The 17,453-nt window shown below is 43.8% G+C and overlaps 1 protein-coding gene across 2 annotated transcripts in view; it reads left to right on the top strand.

Annotated features, from left to right (window-relative positions):
- The window catches only part of DHRS7B (dehydrogenase/reductase 7B), a 37,859-nt gene extending 23,626 nt beyond the window's left edge, over nucleotides 1-14,233 (top strand). For both annotated transcript variants that reach the window (XM_083153457.1, XM_083153458.1), the window contains 4 exons: nucleotides 3,338-3,548; nucleotides 6,598-6,690; nucleotides 9,704-9,856; nucleotides 13,700-14,233. In XM_083153457.1, the coding sequence (XP_083009583.1) occupies nucleotides 3,338-3,548; nucleotides 6,598-6,690; nucleotides 9,704-9,856; nucleotides 13,700-13,905 (663 nt within the window). In that variant the 3' untranslated portion in view covers nucleotides 13,906-14,233. The remainder of the gene's footprint in view (nucleotides 1-3,337; nucleotides 3,549-6,597; nucleotides 6,691-9,703; nucleotides 9,857-13,699) is intronic.
- The last annotated feature ends 3,220 nt before the right edge of the window (nucleotides 14,234-17,453 follow it).

The following is a 17,453-nucleotide window of genomic DNA, read 5'->3' as shown; positions in this document are numbered from 1 at the left end:
AGTATGGCAGTTGCACCCTTCCTACACTAACCATGCAACTGGCAAGTTCATATTTGTCTATTAGCGTCTCCCTCTGAGCTCTTCTCAGTCTGGCTGCAGCTTATGCATTGTGATACAAGGACATGATTCAGACCTGATCACTAAAATATGAAAGTAATTTAAAATATAATAAAACTAATCTCATTCGGAGATGCTGGCCTCGGCCAGATTGGCAATAAAGAACACAAATAGTCACCCCAGGGACGTTTGTTAGTCGTGCAGGTGGCTTTTGGCTTGGTTAGCACTCCACTGCCTTGTTTGGGTCCGCCCACGTGCTGGTCGTTGCTGGGGGGAGTAACTGGTACCAGAAGACCAGAAGAGATTGGGACTGGATTTGCTAGGGGATAGCAATCCATTTGCAATTTTCTCACAATTTAGCAAAGGGAAAAGAAACCACACCAGGCGGATAACTTCACCAACGTTTCGAGGCTAAGATGCCTCTTTATCAAGGTGCTCACAAAAACTTCAAACAGATTTTTGTGAGCACCTTGATAAAGAGGCATCTTAGCCTCGAAACGTTGGTGAAGTTATCCGCCTGGTGTGGTTTCTTTTTTCTTCGCGAGTGCCGCCGCAACCCCCCCTGTGTATACCGCCAGCCTAGCGCTGACCCTGGACGGGCACCGCATCATTGTATTTCACCTGTACATTCTGCCAAGGAGCTTGGAGTGCCGCTAAACCCCCCCTCGCAAATTTAGCAAAGGGCAGTTACTTTTTCTGTCTGGGCAGCGGCGTTCTCCTTGCAGTCCACTTTGATTTGTCAAATTAATGATCAGGTCTGAATCGGTTAATCTTATACAGTATGACACCATCATAACATTGGCTTTTATCAAACACAACAGGAATATGATCCCATAGCTTTAAAACAAGATCACAATGAAAGTTCTTCCACAAATATAGCAACATTTGATCTGTTTTAGTTGACCTCGCAAGCATAAAGCCAAGGGCGTAATTACCATAGGTGTAAGGGGCACAGCTGTTATGGGGCCTAGAGCTGAAGGGGGCCCATATTTACAGTCTAAAATGTTTTACATACATTTATCGCCATCAGTTGCTAAATAGGGGTTTCTTACAACCTTTTGCTATGGGGCTATATCTAGTTACGCCCCTGCATAAAACTTACATTTGTTGTCATGTACTCAACAGTGTTGCATGAGCACCTTGTGTAGCGAAGGCAGGGCTGGGCAACACCAGATGTTAATGAGCTACACATTCCAGCATGCCTTGCATCAGTTTCAGCATGGCCACATAGCAAAACTAATGCAAAGCATCCTGGGATGTGTAGTTCATCAACATCTGGAGGGCCGGTGTTGCCCAGCCCTAAGCTAAGGGCTAAAATTCTACACATGAAAATGACTTGTCTATCATCCTACCAAATTTCATGAAAATCTGAGATGGTAGTGTTGAAAAGTTACATTTTATACCCTGTATGGGCGGTATTTAATTTAAATATTTTTCTCTACCGTCCAATGGGATTTGTGTTCAATACTTTGGGGATAGAGATCCTCCGCAGGAGAGACAGGCACATTAAAACCTTCAGTGTGGGTGCACGGGCTCCTCCCCTCTATCTCCCTCCACTAGTCAGTTTAGAAAAATGTTCCTCAGGAGAGGCAGTGCTTCTGGATGCTCCAGGCATTTTTTCTTCAACTTTATTTTAGTTTATTATTTCGGGGCGCTGCTTGAGACCTTAGCAGCTGACCTGCTCCGGGGGAGCCAGGGGAAGGGTCAGTCACCGGCTTTTCAAGGCTCAGAGCTGACCCTGCTGCAGGACTTTGTCCTGAGTGGGACTTCTCACCGCCAGCACTGCGCTGAGCGAGCGAGCCCCCCAGCTGCTGCACACCCCTGGCACAGGTCTGAAGACATCGTTGGTGAGTACGTGTCGGAGTCCCCTTTAGGGTTTGTGTGGCAAAATGGCGGGCGGTAGTAGCGTTGGCCCTCACGCAGGGACCGCACGAAACCCCCCCCCCCAACCACACTGGTGCAGGTGATAGCCGATTGACCACCAGGGCTAGTCATGTAGTTTTGCATGTTAAAAAAACGCTGTTACGCCAGTATAATCTTATGGAAGTGCCAGCTCTGTGTAAAGGGGGTGGGGCTTCACTCAGAGCTGGACCAGGCTCTGCTGGACGTGCTTTCTTAATGTTTCCTGCTTCTTCATGCTCCCTGTGGTCGCCATTACAGCTCCTCAGCGGCGTGGTGGATCCTGATTCTTGTCAGCGGCAGAGACAGCAAGTTGAAAGCTATTTAGCGCTGCAGCGCTACATAGCATTGTATTTGCACTGTGTGTATTCCATACCAGCTCTCTCTAATCCGTGAGCTAAGGCTATAGGGTGTACTGGTCCCCCAAATAGTTCTGTTTTTCCTACCCCACTGGCATATTAAGCACCTTCTTTTTACACTCTGCATAGTCTCTAACACACAGAGTCTATAGACCCTCATACTGTGTACAAATATCAGTTTGAGTGCAGTGTGTGTGTGTTGTGCTATTGTGTGGTAGAGGTGCAGCTTCATCATGGTGAAGAAACAGACCTGTATGGTATGCAGCACTAAGTTCATACCAGCTTCACAGTCACAGGTTACCTGTGAACCATGTATGCTACCACCGCCTAGTGGTGTAGCCACTCAGGTCATTGGGGTACCCCCACAACTTGTCATTCTAATCACATCCTGGGATGTGATTTTGGGAACTTGTATGACATCCAAATCGCATTGCAAAGAGAAAGCTGCATTGTGCCTGCTGACATCACAAGGGAAAACTAGCACACTATAGAGATGTAATTTAGCAAGGTAACCACTATCCTAAATGATATTTTGAGGGATGTGTATATATTAAAACCATACAAAATAATTACAAATACGTTTGGATATTGGGCCTGATTTAGCTTGGATTGCTTATGATCAGCTGCTTGCAGTAGTTTATTGTATAAGTTACCTAAGCAATGCAAATGCAGAAAGAGGTGCATATTATCCTCTGCCTGCACTAGGAATCACATCGAACTGCGATGCGATCGCAGCACAAGAGGAACATCGCAGGTTAGCGCAGAGCCTCACCGGTCATAATGCAGATTTGATCGCTAGCCCCATAGTAACATAAAAACCACATAATAATAGTTCTGATTTGTATAATGTTACAATCCCCTGGATTGAGGCCACCTGTTCTTTGTTTGGGAGTAAAGGGATGCATATATAATTGGTCGAAGAGGGTTGGTTTCCAAAACAAATACTTTCAAAATACTAACTGCATGATAACATCCTGCCAATGTGATTCCTTTCTAATAAACCATCTTTGTTTTTTCTATAGCGTCATAAACCACATATGGCAATATTTGACCTCTCTGATGTAGAGACTGTAGCCAGTGCAGCTAAAGAAATTCTTCATCTTGTGGGAAATGTGGACATTCTCATTAACAACGCTGGAATCAGTTATCGTGGCACTATTCTAAACACGAAAGTTAGCGTGGACAGAATGATTATGGATACAAACTATTTTGGACCAGTGGCTTTAACTAAAGGTGAGTAAACATAATCTGTTTGTCTTTACGTATTGATATGGCTTTATGTTCAAACTGAACAGATCAGTGATATATTTTTCATTTGGGCTGCGGTAATATTGTTTATACAACCGTTCTTTATGGAGCACACATACTATTTCTAGAGCTTAACATATAATATTGTTCAGTGGAGATTCCAGGCCAATTAACCTACAAGCACATTTTTAAAATGTGGGCGGAGGCAAGAATTGGGAGAATATTCATTCCAATAGTCAGCTATTTCCAATAGTGAGAAATATTATGCAGGACCCATTTAATCTCTGCAGATTTGACGGTACTCGTTTCCTAGCACGGCCACAATCGCGGGTGTCATTTTTAGTGGTCTGCGACGCGACCGACGCGATGCCCCCGATTTTCCCATTGAAATGCAATGAAAAAAGTCAAAATCGCGTCGGTCGCGTCGTATGCGGCTAAAAAAGGCTTAAATGGTCCAGACGCGATGCCCCCGATTTCCCATAGGAAACAATGTTTAATGCCTCAATTTACCCGCGATGCCACCGATTTCCCATAGGAAACAATGTTAAATGCCTCAATTTCACAAAATCATCATAGGGAACAATGGTAAATGGGCCAGAAACCCCCAAAAACACCCCTGAACAGTGAAATGTCCCCACAAAAGTAGTTGACGCCACCCCACGATCAACGCGAACCCGAAGCGTGGCGAGCGCGGCGGTACGCGTCCTCCGACCTTTTCATACCCCCACTATCCACGTCGGCGTGGAGTTGAGAATAGAATAGTGTGGCGAGCGCACCGAGCCCGAAGCGTGGCGAGCGGACGCGGATACCTTCACAGGTAAACGCGTCCCTTCGCGGGCTTCACAGGTATCCGCGTCCCCTTGCGGGGCTCGCCACGCTTCGGGCTCGGTGGCTCGCTGTGCTCGCCACACTATTCTATTCTCAACTCCACGCCGACGTGGATAGTGGGGGTATGAAAAGGTCGGAGGACGCGTACCGCCGCCCCGCGCGGGCTCGCTGCGCTCGCCACGCTTCGGGTTCGCGTTGATTGTGGGGTGGCGTAAACTACTTTTGGGGGGACATTTCACTGTTCAGGGGTGTTTTTGGGGTTTTCTGGCCCATTTACCATTGTTGTTCCCTATGATGATTTGGGTAAATTGAGCCATTTAACATTGATTCCTATGGGAAATCGGGGGCATCGCGGGTAAATTGAGGCATTTAACATTGTTCCCTATGGGGAAATCGCGGGCGTCGGTACCATCGCACCCGATTTTTTAGTGCATGAGATGGCCCCGATTTTTCCTCACGATGCCCACGATCATGATCGTTGTGGCCGTGCTAGGAAACAAGTACCGATTTGACTGAGCATTGTTGGAAATGGTCGCTAAATTGTCACATTATTGGCTGTTTTCTGACAAAAAAGGACGTGCATTCACCAAACCACTTCTTTTTTCGACTTTTGAAATGTTTCTGGCAGTCTGTAGATTGGAACACATTGAATTTTTGGTACTTGTGGAGTATCACGGCTCCCATCGTATGGCATCGTATGCCATACGATGCCATACGATGTTTTACCGATTTTTGAGCATTTTAGCTCAAAAATCGTATGCGATCGCATTGGATGCCATACGATGGCATCCGATGCGATGCGATGGCACCCGATTTTGCACTGAAATGCATCAGAATGCATTGAAATGTGTATTAAACTTGTGAAATGCCCCCAAATGCCATTTTTCATAGTGCACCACCCCCACTATCAACGTGAACCCGAAGCGTGGCGAGCGGCGGCGGTACGCGTCCTACGACCTTTTCATACCCCCACTATCCACGTCGGCGTGGAGTTGAGAATAGAATAGTGTAGCGAGCCACCGAGCCCGAAGCGTGGCGAGCGCACGCGGATACCTTCACAGGTATCCGCGTCCCCTCGCGGGCTTCACAGGTATCCGCGGGGCTCGCCACCCTTCGGGCTCGCTGCGCTCGCCACACTATTCTCAACTCCACGCCGACGTGGATAGTGGGGGTATGAAAAGGTCGTAGGACGCGTACCGCCGCCCCTCGCGGGCTCGCTGCGCTCGCCACGCTTCGGGTTGAAGTTGATAGTGGTGGTGGTGCAGTATGAAAAATGGCATTTGGGGGCATTTCACTACTTTAATACACATTTCAATGCATTCTGATGCATTTCAGTGCAAAATCGGGTGCCATCGCATCGGATGCCATCGTATGGCATCCGATGCGATCGCATACGATTTTTGAGCTAAAATGCTCAAAAATCGGTAAAACATCGTATCGTATCGCATCGTATGCCACTACATATGGCATACGATGCCATGCGATGGCATACGATTTTTGAGCAAAAATGCTCAAAAATCGGTAAAGCATCGCATCGTATGCCATCGTATGCCACTACATATGGCATACAATGCCATACGATGGGAGCCGTGATACTCCACAAGTACCCACTATTCTCAACTCCACGCCAACGTGGATAGTGGGGGTATGAAAAGGTCGTAGGACGCGTACCGCTGCGCTCGCCACGCTTCGGGTTCACGTTGATAGTGGGGGTGGTGCACTATGAAAAATGGCATTTGGGGGCATTTCACAAGATTAATACACATTTCAATGCATTCTGATGCATTTCAGTGCATACAATCAGCATACGATGAAGGTCGTGGGAGCCGTGATACTCCACAAGTACCGAATTTTTTAATGTAAATTTGACCTATTCTTGTTGAAATTGACCTATATTTACGCCAATCTGATAGGTTGTCAGTACTGAATACCCCTTATGTCCTATAATGTAATTAGTGAGATGAGTCTCCATGTTTTACAAATACCAAGTTTGCTTTTCTGATATTTGAATTACTATATATTTGTTGCACCCCTACTTGTTATGCTTAAGAAATACACTAAACAACAAGGTGTTTAAACATGGAGATTCTAACACACAATATGATTATAAAAAACAATATTATGTACAGTATATATTATATTATACTACCATAGTGTAGTGCATGCCCACGCATGAGTTGAAATACTTTGTTTTTGTTTGTTTAAGCTCTTCTACCATCAATGATCAAGAATAAAAAAGGACATATCGTTGCAATCAGTAGTGTTCAAGGAAAAATAAGCATTCCTTACAGATCTGCATGTAAGTACATCAAATGTACCTTCCCAGATCACTAGGTTCTGTAAGCTGTATTCATTTAATTAACAGAATTTTTTCCAGTACTTGACGTTAAGAGTAAAACAAGGAACAATATATTGTGGGGGGATGTGGTCAGCTTCTCAGCAGGCGGGATGCCCGCAGCGACAATACTGATGACGGCATCCCGATTATCGCCATTGTTGAAAATGTCAGCTTCAGAATCTGTGGTGCTGGCACCCCTTATGTAAGTATGTGGGGAGCACTAGCATTAGGCCAGGGGGGAGGAGGGTTCGGTATGAAGGTGGGAGGTAGGAGAATAAAGAAAAGAAAAACCCATTCAAAAGAATGGACAGTCTCCGATTCTTTTGAATGTGTTTTTTATTTTACCAAATGCCATCCGCTGGCCGCCACCAGCTGCAGAGGGAAGAGCACCTTTTTTTCATATATAAACATGCTTGGGATAGGCATAAGAATATCCTTGCAAAGAACTAAGGATCAAAGAGGGTTGATGTTATAAGGATTACAAATAGGGCACCACTTATAAGCCACCAAAGTCTTGTTTCTATCCTCTCCTAAACACACTCAAATCTGGTTTTCATCTAACCAGGGAAATCATTTGCTAAATCTAAATATGACTTCTTTTCTCATTTCTCCCTGACCTCTCACCAGCCACTCCATCACCTTGTGGCACCATATTCTGATGGTTCACCGTGTATTTCTCTAAGTTTCCCTATTGTACTTCTTCCTTGTTTTCCAAGAACCTGTGTTTGGTTATTTTCTCTTCTACTGCTGTACCTTTTTAACTCAGAATGTTTATCATTTCATTTGGCCTCCATTGCCACCACTATGCTGATGAGGTTCCAATTTACAGCTTTTTGCACGACTTCTCCTCATTTGTTTTCTCCCCGTATTACCAGAATTCTGTCTGCCATATATCTCCTCATGAATGACCTATAGATGAACTACACCAGGCGTCAGGGACCAGGGGTAAATTACCAAAATGGGGTACAAAAATTAAATTCCTGGGGGTAATGGGTGGCCGTGCTGCTGTGACACAGCCAGGCATGTATATGAATATATGCATGCCCGGCTGTCTCGGCAGTGTGACCGTTCATTACCCCCAGATGTATATATATACCGCTGACCATGTCTGGTCTGTGCGCTAGCCTAAACCGCTCCCCACACCAGAGACCCGCATCCCTGGTTCCACTTCCGGTTCTTGTGTTCCGGATAGAGGAGGATGACGCTGCGGGTGGGAGTGGCGGCGTGTTGCAGGCTGCAGCATGGACGGGAGGGCATTGCTGTGTACCTGTCGTAGGTGAGTTTTGGTAAATTCCACTGCTTTATATATACCATCTAGATCCCCGCATTGTTTGGTTACCCTTTGAAAAGGACGCCGAAACGGCCTGTCAGGGTACATGCTTGGCTCTATGGCTGTTGAAATATGCTGCTTCCACTCTGTATTTTTTTGGTAGTGAATAAGCCTGTTATGAGAAGATGAGTATCATGCTTCTTTATTTCTTTTAAAACCTCTGTTTATCACATTTAGGGGATGTGCTGATCCAATCTTTTGCATACATCTGTGCAATAGAGGAAATTATATATATGCATGTATGTATTTATATTTCCGGCTGTGTGTGAGTACTGTTGTGCACAAGGACCGGACGCAGTGTATCAGGCCCTTGTGTATAACCTGCTTCCTTGAGTAATGCCCCAGGTCCCACCTATAAGTCCACCTGCTTCTTCATTAGAGTCAACTAGTTGCTGCACCATATTGACAGCGTGCAGTCTGTACTGCTGCTGAAATGCCGTTTCTTTGCCTGGTTATAGTCTCCTGTCAAGGTATACCCATCTCTAGTCTAGGGAAAAAAATTTGCACAGACTGTCACCATATTATTTTGAAATACTGACACTAATAGTTGCCTGGATGTCATATTCTCAATGGCTATACCACACACTACCTCCCAGCCATTCATGATGATGATGATAATTACCATATATGGCTGTGTACCACACACGGCTGTGGTAATGTATGGCTGTGTGTTACAGCTGCCATGCTGTGTATGCACTAGCAGTATATATTATCTCTTTCTGGTGGTACAGTGTGTATTACAATTATGACTTCCTTCCTTTCAAATCAAGGGTAACGTCGGCATATCCTATTTTCAGTTTCTCTCCCAAATCTGTCACTCTTCACTTTGTAATATTTCAATGATCACATCCTTTCTGTCCCTGGAATTCACTAAAACTGTCAACCGTACTTTTATAATCCGCAACATTGATTATTGTAACCTACTTTTTTTGGCATACTGCTATCCTACCTATCTCATTTTTAATCCATCCTTTGCTCCATTGCCAGCCTCATTTCACACTCATTGCTACCTCACTTTGTTTTGTTCATCTCAAGGAGCCAGTTGAGTGAATTAAAAAGTTCAAACTCCTCCCACTCACCTTCCAAGTCCTCTGTCCCACCCTCTCTGTTCTGTCAACAGCTGCCTTGCCCCTGATCACTGCTTCCCTCTCTCATCGTCTGCTGTGATCACAACCTCTTGAATGCTTTGCCATGCTCAGATATACAGGGTGGGGCATAAAGATTTCCCACATTTGGCAGTGGCACTGTGCAGGTTGTAGTAGGGGCAGGTCTAATTTGCTAGGTATGGCTCTATCCTTTTCAGTAAATAACATACAAAGAATTTGGGAGGTGCGCAGTCAGCAATCAACAGCGGCTGGTAGGGCGATTGCCAGTCCCGTTAGAAGTAAATATAAATAAACAAGATTACCAATGCTGGCAGAGAGCAAAAATCTATTATTTTTTAAATAAACAAGTTTAATATAATATATAGATGGTATGTTTTTCTTTTTTTCATGGTTATTACCTATGAATTGGGAAAAGTGTGGAAAAATGGTGATCATTTTTCATGTTAAAGAAAAAATAAGTTTATATTAAACTATCTACAGTATAAACGAACACTTCAAGCTCTTAATTAAGTTGCATTTTTTTTTCTTCTCTTAACAGATTCAGCCTCCAAACATGCTACACAAGCCTTTTTTGACTGTCTACGAGCCGAGATGGCACCACATGACATAGCGGTCACTTTGATAAACCCTGGATATATTCAAACTAACCTGTCGCTGAATGCGCTAACTGATGATGGGTCCAAATATGGAGGTAGACATTTTCTTTTAGTTGTTTAACGAAATTCAGCGCTCAGAATGTGACCGCTGAATTTCTTGAGCACTGAGTGACACAATCTTGCTTTATTTTATTGAAGGTTTACATCTGTGGAAAGAAAGAAAACCCAAACCCATAATACAGAGCTACTGTACCAATAGACAATGTTCCAGATAAACAATATAAACACAAATTGACAGTTGAAAACAGAATTTCACAGCAGAGCGCAATGGAAAAAATACAGATTTATTACAGAGGTCAATTTGTAAGGTAGACACTATTCACATTCATTATCACAAGTACTGCAGAATTTCTCAGCAGAGGAAAAATTTAGCCTGTCAAATCAAAACACTGAACTAAAAACAACGAAGAATGAAAATCTCTTTTCTCACCTGACCCTGGGGAGTCCCCTACAGTGTAACAAGCAGCCACAAATAAATTGTTTAACAAAATAGACTAATTACCAGCTTCTGTACCTCCTGTGCAGATACCAGGAGGCATAACATAAACTTGTATCAATTAGATTTTTTGAAAATCGCCTGTCAATATAGCTTTCCCACATATAGAGAAAATCACTTTTAACCTGAAATTCCTTGTCAAGAACCACTTTTTTACAGTTTGATTGAAAGAGATTGAAAAAAAAAGTTTGGCCTTAACCCCTTCAGTGGTGGGTTTTTCTGGGGCAGGAGTACCTAAATAGGACAGGTTTTTCCTGTCCCAGAAAAACCATCCACTGATGGGTTAGAGGAGTCCTAGTGCTCCCCCCCCTCCCCTCCTGTGACCCCCCCCCCCCCCAGCCCCTCCGCTCCAGCGATCTACAGCGGAGCTCCCCTGCCGCTGCGGCCGCTGCCAGTCATAGCAGCACACTAGCAGGCAGCAAGCGGCAGGCTCGGCTAGGCTCAGGAGGACTCAGACGCCTAAACACCCGAGCGATCTGAGTCCCCCGAGCTGTGCCGTAAATCCCCGAGCCTGCCGCCATCTCTCCCACAGTAATGGCGGCGGCAGGGGAGCTCCGGCGAACGATCGCCGGAGCGAAGGTATGGGGGGGGGGGGGCACAACAGTGGAGGTGGGGAGGGAGCGGCCTAGTGAGGGTCGCTGCTGAGGTGATGCGCTAGTGGCGCACACCTGTAGGCACCACTGGCGCACACCTGTAGATTTGTGGCATGCCCGGAAATTTTCCGGGACTGCCCGCTGCGGCACCGCAGCTTGGCCCGGAAAATTTCCGGGACTGCCACGGAAGGGGTTAAAATCAATAGGGCGGATGAGACATACTGTAGTAGGTTAACAGCAGCAGCAGCAACATCCATGAGTGATCATCTACCTACGGGAGTTAGCAGTGAGAATCTCAAAAACAAGTTAACCAAGGAAGCATCTGCAAAGGTCTTAAGCTGCAGTCACAAACCCTGATTTAGGAGGCATTGGCAAAGATAATGCTACAAATCAGCCGTGGGATTCTTACCTCTATAACCGTTATGCACAGTTGATTGCGTCTGTGGAGTGCTAAATAAGTTCTGTGGAAAATATTTAATGATATTTCAATATACATTGTAGAAGGAAATAGGCAGGCACGTGAACTTTAAGTATCTTCCCATTCATCAGTTGTTATATCAAATAGCAGTAGCGTGTGTGTGTGTGTTTATCTATATATAGATATATCTATCATACACACACACACACACACACACACACACACACACACACACACACACACACACACACACACACACACACACACACACACACACACACTTCTTCTTATTTGTCCAAGACCCTGAGTGCCGGTCCTGCAGTTTATTAGGTGCTGGCAAACAAAACCATTATCTCTTGGGCAAAGCAGAGGACCGGCACTCAGGGTCTTGGACAAATAAGAAGAAGCGGGGAGACAAAAGATTTTAGTGTCTCCACTTCTTCTTATTTGTCCAAGACCCTGAGTGCCGGTCCTAGCTCTTCTTGGGTTGCTTCACTAGCTTAAAGCATTGTTTATAATAAATGCTATATATTCTATATGCAGTTTATTGGGTGCTGGCAAACAAAACCATTATCTCTTGGGCAAAGTACAGGAACTGGGATCTTTTGCAAAGGGCCTATTTCAACACTTTTCTGTAAAAGCTTTCCATTAGGTTCTAGAACCTGACGGGATTTGCATCCATCCATTCAAAAGAGCAATAGTGAGGTCTGGAACTTAATTTGTGCATGGAAACCTGGCTCAGATTTGTCATTCTAGCTCATCCCAATCATCTGATTAGGGTCAGGCCTGCTTTTTTTTTTTTTTTTTTTTTTAACCTTACAGGCCAAACTTGGCAAAGCATATGTTGATGGACTGCTCTGGGTTACTGAAATAAGCAAGGGCCTTGCTCAAACTGTTGCTTTGTTGATCTATATAGATTTACAAGTGGTGCAAATAAATGAATAAACTGAATAATCTCTTAATCAGTAATAGTAACTTAGTAATTAAGGCTTAAAAAAGATGTTAGTCCATTAACTTCAACCTATCTAACTTGTAACTACTGACTTTGAGTAAGTCATATCTATAGGATTCCCTTGGTGGCCAAAAATGTATCCAGTTTTTTTATTTAAATTCATTAACAGAAGTTGCTGTAATCACCCCCACCGGCAATGAGTTCCAGAATTTGCTCCAATGGTGAAGAATCCTCTTCTTAATTCAGTATGGAATTAATTTTCCTCAAGCCTCAGTACATGCCGGTGTGTCCTAAATATAGGCCTCTTAGTGAACAAATAATCTCCCGGTTCCATATGATTGCCAATCCTGTAATTGAACATACTAATCATATAACCTCTCAACCTCTGTTTCTCCAGTAAAAACATATTCAGCCTGGTTAACCTATCTTTGTATTCTAGTGATTTGAGAACTTTTACTAGTTTATTTGCCCTTCTCTGTACCTGTTCTAATTCATTTATGTCCTTTTTAAGGTACGGTGCCCAGAACTGACCACAATATTGCACGTTTGGTCTCACCAATGCCTTGTAGAGAGGCACTATCACATTGGCATCCCTTGAATCCATTCCCCTTTTAATGCATGCCAGTTTGCTTTTGCTGCTGCACTTGAGCAGTGTGCACTATTACTCAATTTTTTATCTATGATGACCCCCAAGTCCTTCTCTACAGCAGAATTCCCTATAAAATTTCCATTTAGCCTATAAGTAGCTTGTTCATTTTTGTTCCCATAATGAATTACTTTACATTTTTCAACATTAAACTGCAATTTGCACTTTTCAACCCACCTTTCCAGTTTATTTAAGTCACTTTGTAGTGTTTCCACATCCTCTCCTGAGTTAATTTTCTTACTCCATTTCGTGCCGTTCGCAAATATTGCAATTTACTCACTATGTCACTTCCAATTTCATGAATATATTAAACAAGGTGGGTCCCAATATTGAACCTTGTGGGACTCAACTTTGGCCCTTACCCCAACTGGAATGTATGCCATTTACCACCACTCTCTGTCCCCAATTGTGCAACCAGTTTTTAATCAATTACAAAATTTATCTCCTAACCCTAAATTACCTAGTGTCATTAATAACTTTTTATGAGGCACCGTGTCAAAAGCTTTTGCGAAATCCAGCAGTATTACATCAACCGATTTCCCTCCCCCTACTGACTTACTCATGAACGTAACAAGGTGTACTTTTGATCATAGCATCCATTTGAAGCCATACCAGATATTTACCTAATGCTAAAAAAAAATAAAGTTTCTTACTGTGTATACACAATGTTTCACCAGAACCTAATACTTTTTGTACACTGTTCTTCTGCTCTGCACTGTATTTTGATTTTGTATATCATTGTTTTCTAATGAATGATTTCCCTTTTTTTGTAGTAATGGATAAGACCACCGCTGAAGGCAGATCAGCAGAAGAGGTGGCAAAAATTGTCTTTAACGCTGTAGGGGAAAGGAGTAAAGAGGTTCTTGTGGCTGGACTGGTGCCTACATTGGCTGTATACCTGAGGGCTCTGGCCCCTAAAATATTCTTTTCTCTCATGGCAGCAAGAGCTAAAAAGGAGAGGAAGCTAAAGGATGCTTAGTATGCCAAGTGTAATTCTCTGAAGACCAAAAATGTCCATGCCAGTAGGAAGCCTAATATGAATCAAGGATAGTAACAACAAAAAATGTGAACTGTGATCGCATTCACTAGTCTGTTCTCTCCTGGCTTGCTATTCTTCTACAGAAAAAGGATTTATTACCGTTTAAAATTCTCTGCAGCCTGCCCTCTTTAATGGGCAAGAAAAAAAATCTATGATTTCCCAGCACTATGTAAAGAAATCTACAGTAAAGTTTTAATGTACATTTTGTGATTCCAATACTATTCTACTGCTCATTACAAAATACATTAAAGTGATTTTATGTATTATACTCGCTAAGACCTTAAAATTCATTTGATTGCTCTAATGATAAAACTAGCTTTAAAAGTTTGATAGATGTATTGATATAGTATGTACAGAATAAGACTTAAGGCCCCCATACATTAGGCCGACCTATCATCCTGGCAGCTCCCCGCGGGGGTCACACACGAGTTGTGCAGGTGGCGGACGCCGCCGAGGGGACCAGGGAGCGGGGGACAGCAATGAGGGGATGCCCATGACCAGAGAGCTGAGCGGAGGGAGCCAGGCAGGGGAGGAAGCCGCTGCTGTCAGAGCGGGAGCAGAGGAGGTGGCGCAGGGGACCAGGGAGCTTGGCAGGAGAAGATGCTGCTGGGCAGCGGCTCAGTGCTAGTGGCGGGAGCAGAGGACTAGGACCATACAAATGAATGGGCAGCCACTGATAGGCTGAGACCTTTCTTAGCCAATCACTGATTCCTTTTCATTGTATGCGGTTTTTTTTTAAGTCCTCAGCTTCCGATGCTGGCGCTGCGCCGCTGCCCGGCAGCATCTTCTCCTGCCCGGCTTCCCTGCGGTGCTCCCGCTGACAGCAGCCCCCCCTGCTCCCTCCGTACGGCTCCAGGCTGCACATAAGATTTAGCAAATCTTCTGTGCAGCTCGTCCGACCTCCAGACTCCAATCCGATGCGCACAGGACCGGGATGTCTATATGTGCGATTTTGGCTGATTTCACGGCCCGATTCATCCGAATCCGGTAAAATCCTACCCAAATCGCATAGTTTATGGGGGCCTTTAGAGCGCAGAAAGAAGAGCAGCAATTTCACCAATCTGGTATTACCTTTCTGAAAATGGAATGTGTATTACAAAACAGAGATGGTGATCTAAGCTCTATTGAAAGTTAAGTGGGATAAACTTGCACATATAAATTTCCCAGATGGTGATCTCTATTCTTCTCCCAAAATAACTCCAAGGGTATGCATTTTAGATGAAACACAAAACAAAGAAGAAATATATATGTTTTAAAAGTCTGGATAAATAGTTCTTTCTTAAAAGAGCAGATGGGTTCCCAAACACCCTAATTACAATATATATGTTATAATTATTCTCTTGGATCATCTTCTATGCAGTCAAACGTTCTAGTTGCCTTACTTTTGTTTTACTTAAAAGAATGTATAAACATGCATATAAAGGTATCTTTCAAACTGTATATTCTCTCCAGAATAACCACCTGATGGAGCAATAATCCAAATCACCACCTAGATAGCATATAGTGACACTCACATTTATGCTTACATGAGAAAAGCAGGTACTAAGCACATCAAGGTTTCTTTGAATGTCCTTATTTGTGGCAGTATGGGATTGTTTTATTTTCTCATCCTCTCCCAGCCAGAGCCATGACCTCAGCATTTCTGTACCCATTGGCAATGATGGAATGTGTAGTACTCCAGAGGCAGCTCTCACCAGTCAGCAGCTGACATTGGCATATAATATAGTATATGTTTTTATATCAAATTATGTGTTTCTTATTATAACACACGTATAATATAGTATGTGTTTTTATATCAAATTATGTGTTTCTTATTATAATACACACAAGTTAATTTATTTTATATTTTACTATAAGACGGATTTATTTTAGTAGTACATTGAAGAGCATTGTTTTTTTTTTTTTTTTGACCGCGCTCTGATTTTTAGAAGCTGCTCCAATATAAGTGGTAATTCAAATAGTTTGTTGCTAGGAGCGCTAGGATTAATAAAAGGGGTTGTGTAATATGACTGGTCCAGGCAGGAGAGGGTGGTAAACTTTGGTACCGTATTTTTCGGACTATAAGATGCAGCTGACCATAAGACGCACCTAGTTTTTAGAGTAGGAAAACAGGGAAAAAAATATTCTGAACCAAATAGTGTAATAATTGAGATGAAGATTGCAATCTAATTCTTCTGGTCAGTTTTTCCGAACATGAAGTTAGCAGGGGTTTTGAGTACTGAAAGTGGGTATATTAAAGGCAGGAACAACTGCACTCCACTTATCACTTCTAAGTGAAAACAAAGAAATTCATCAGTTTTTTTATGTACAAATCAAAGCGTAAAGAGTAGTGTGGGCTGAGTGACGGTAACATTGCACTTTATAGAGCATACACATAGACACACACACACATAAGAGCCAGCGTACACACACACACACACACACACACACACACACACACATATCAGAGTCAGCATATACACACAGACCCAGTGGTTCCCCGCATCCAGGCTCTTAGCTAACGCTGCCCGCGGTGCACTCCTGTGGATGGAGGTGGGGGGTGGGGAGCAGGGGAGTCACATGGTGCCGGCTCTGCTGCTAGGCTCTGAGATGCGGGCGCTCTGCTGCCGCGCTCGCCTCTCAGATGTCGGGCTCTGCTGCCGCGCTTTGAGATGTCGGGCTCTGCTGCCACGCTCTGAGATGATAGCGCAGCAGCAGCAGTATCCAGGACCCGGCGCTACCCGCACACTCTATCTGGGCTCTCCCACCCAGCGCAGTAAGCTCCATGTAAGCTCCAGCTGTCTGCTTCACATGTCATATTCGGTCCATAAGACGCACATAGTTTTTCTCACACATTTTGGGGGAGAAAAAGTGCGTCTTATGGTCCGAAAAATACGGTAAATAATAAAGCTAATAAATGAAATAAAAGTACAATAAATAAAAATAAATATAAATAAAAATAATATAAAAATAAATTATATAATGAAAATAAAAATGTGAGTAAAAATAAATAAACTGTGATTGTGGGTAGAAAAATTATGCCAATTGCGAGTGTACTACACAAACTTAGTGTGACCTGTAAAGTAAAGGTTAGAATAAAAATGTTTACACTTCCTTGGAGTGGTGGAGAGTTTGTGCCTGACTGACCCTACTAAGCGGCTTGTGTTACCTTTGCCGCGTGCTCCGATCCCGGAGATTGGCTGCGGGTGCTGCTGGTCTTCTGAGCGGGATGCTTGTACTCGCGGCTGTGATCTGCTGCCGCGGCTCTGATTGCCGGATAATCGGCGTGGGGGGAGGATGGACCGGCGTCCCGATGTGCCGCTCTGAGGGTTCAGTTAGGTGACAGTACTTCTCCAGGCTGCTCCAACGCGTTTCGTGCCTAACAGGCACTTTTTCAAGGAAAAATAATGCAGCCAATATTTACCCTGCACAGAAACAAAATAACTCGCACAAATCTAACTCTCTCTGCACATGTTACATCTGCCCCACCTGCAGTGCACATGGTTTTG

The sequence above is a fragment of the Crinia signifera genome, chromosome 7 (genome assembly GCF_055691185.1).
Source record: "Crinia signifera chromosome 7, ASM5569118v1, whole genome shotgun sequence".
Lineage (NCBI taxonomy): Eukaryota > Metazoa > Chordata > Amphibia > Anura > Myobatrachidae > Crinia > Crinia signifera.
This window is presented reverse-complemented; position numbering and strand designations above follow the sequence as displayed.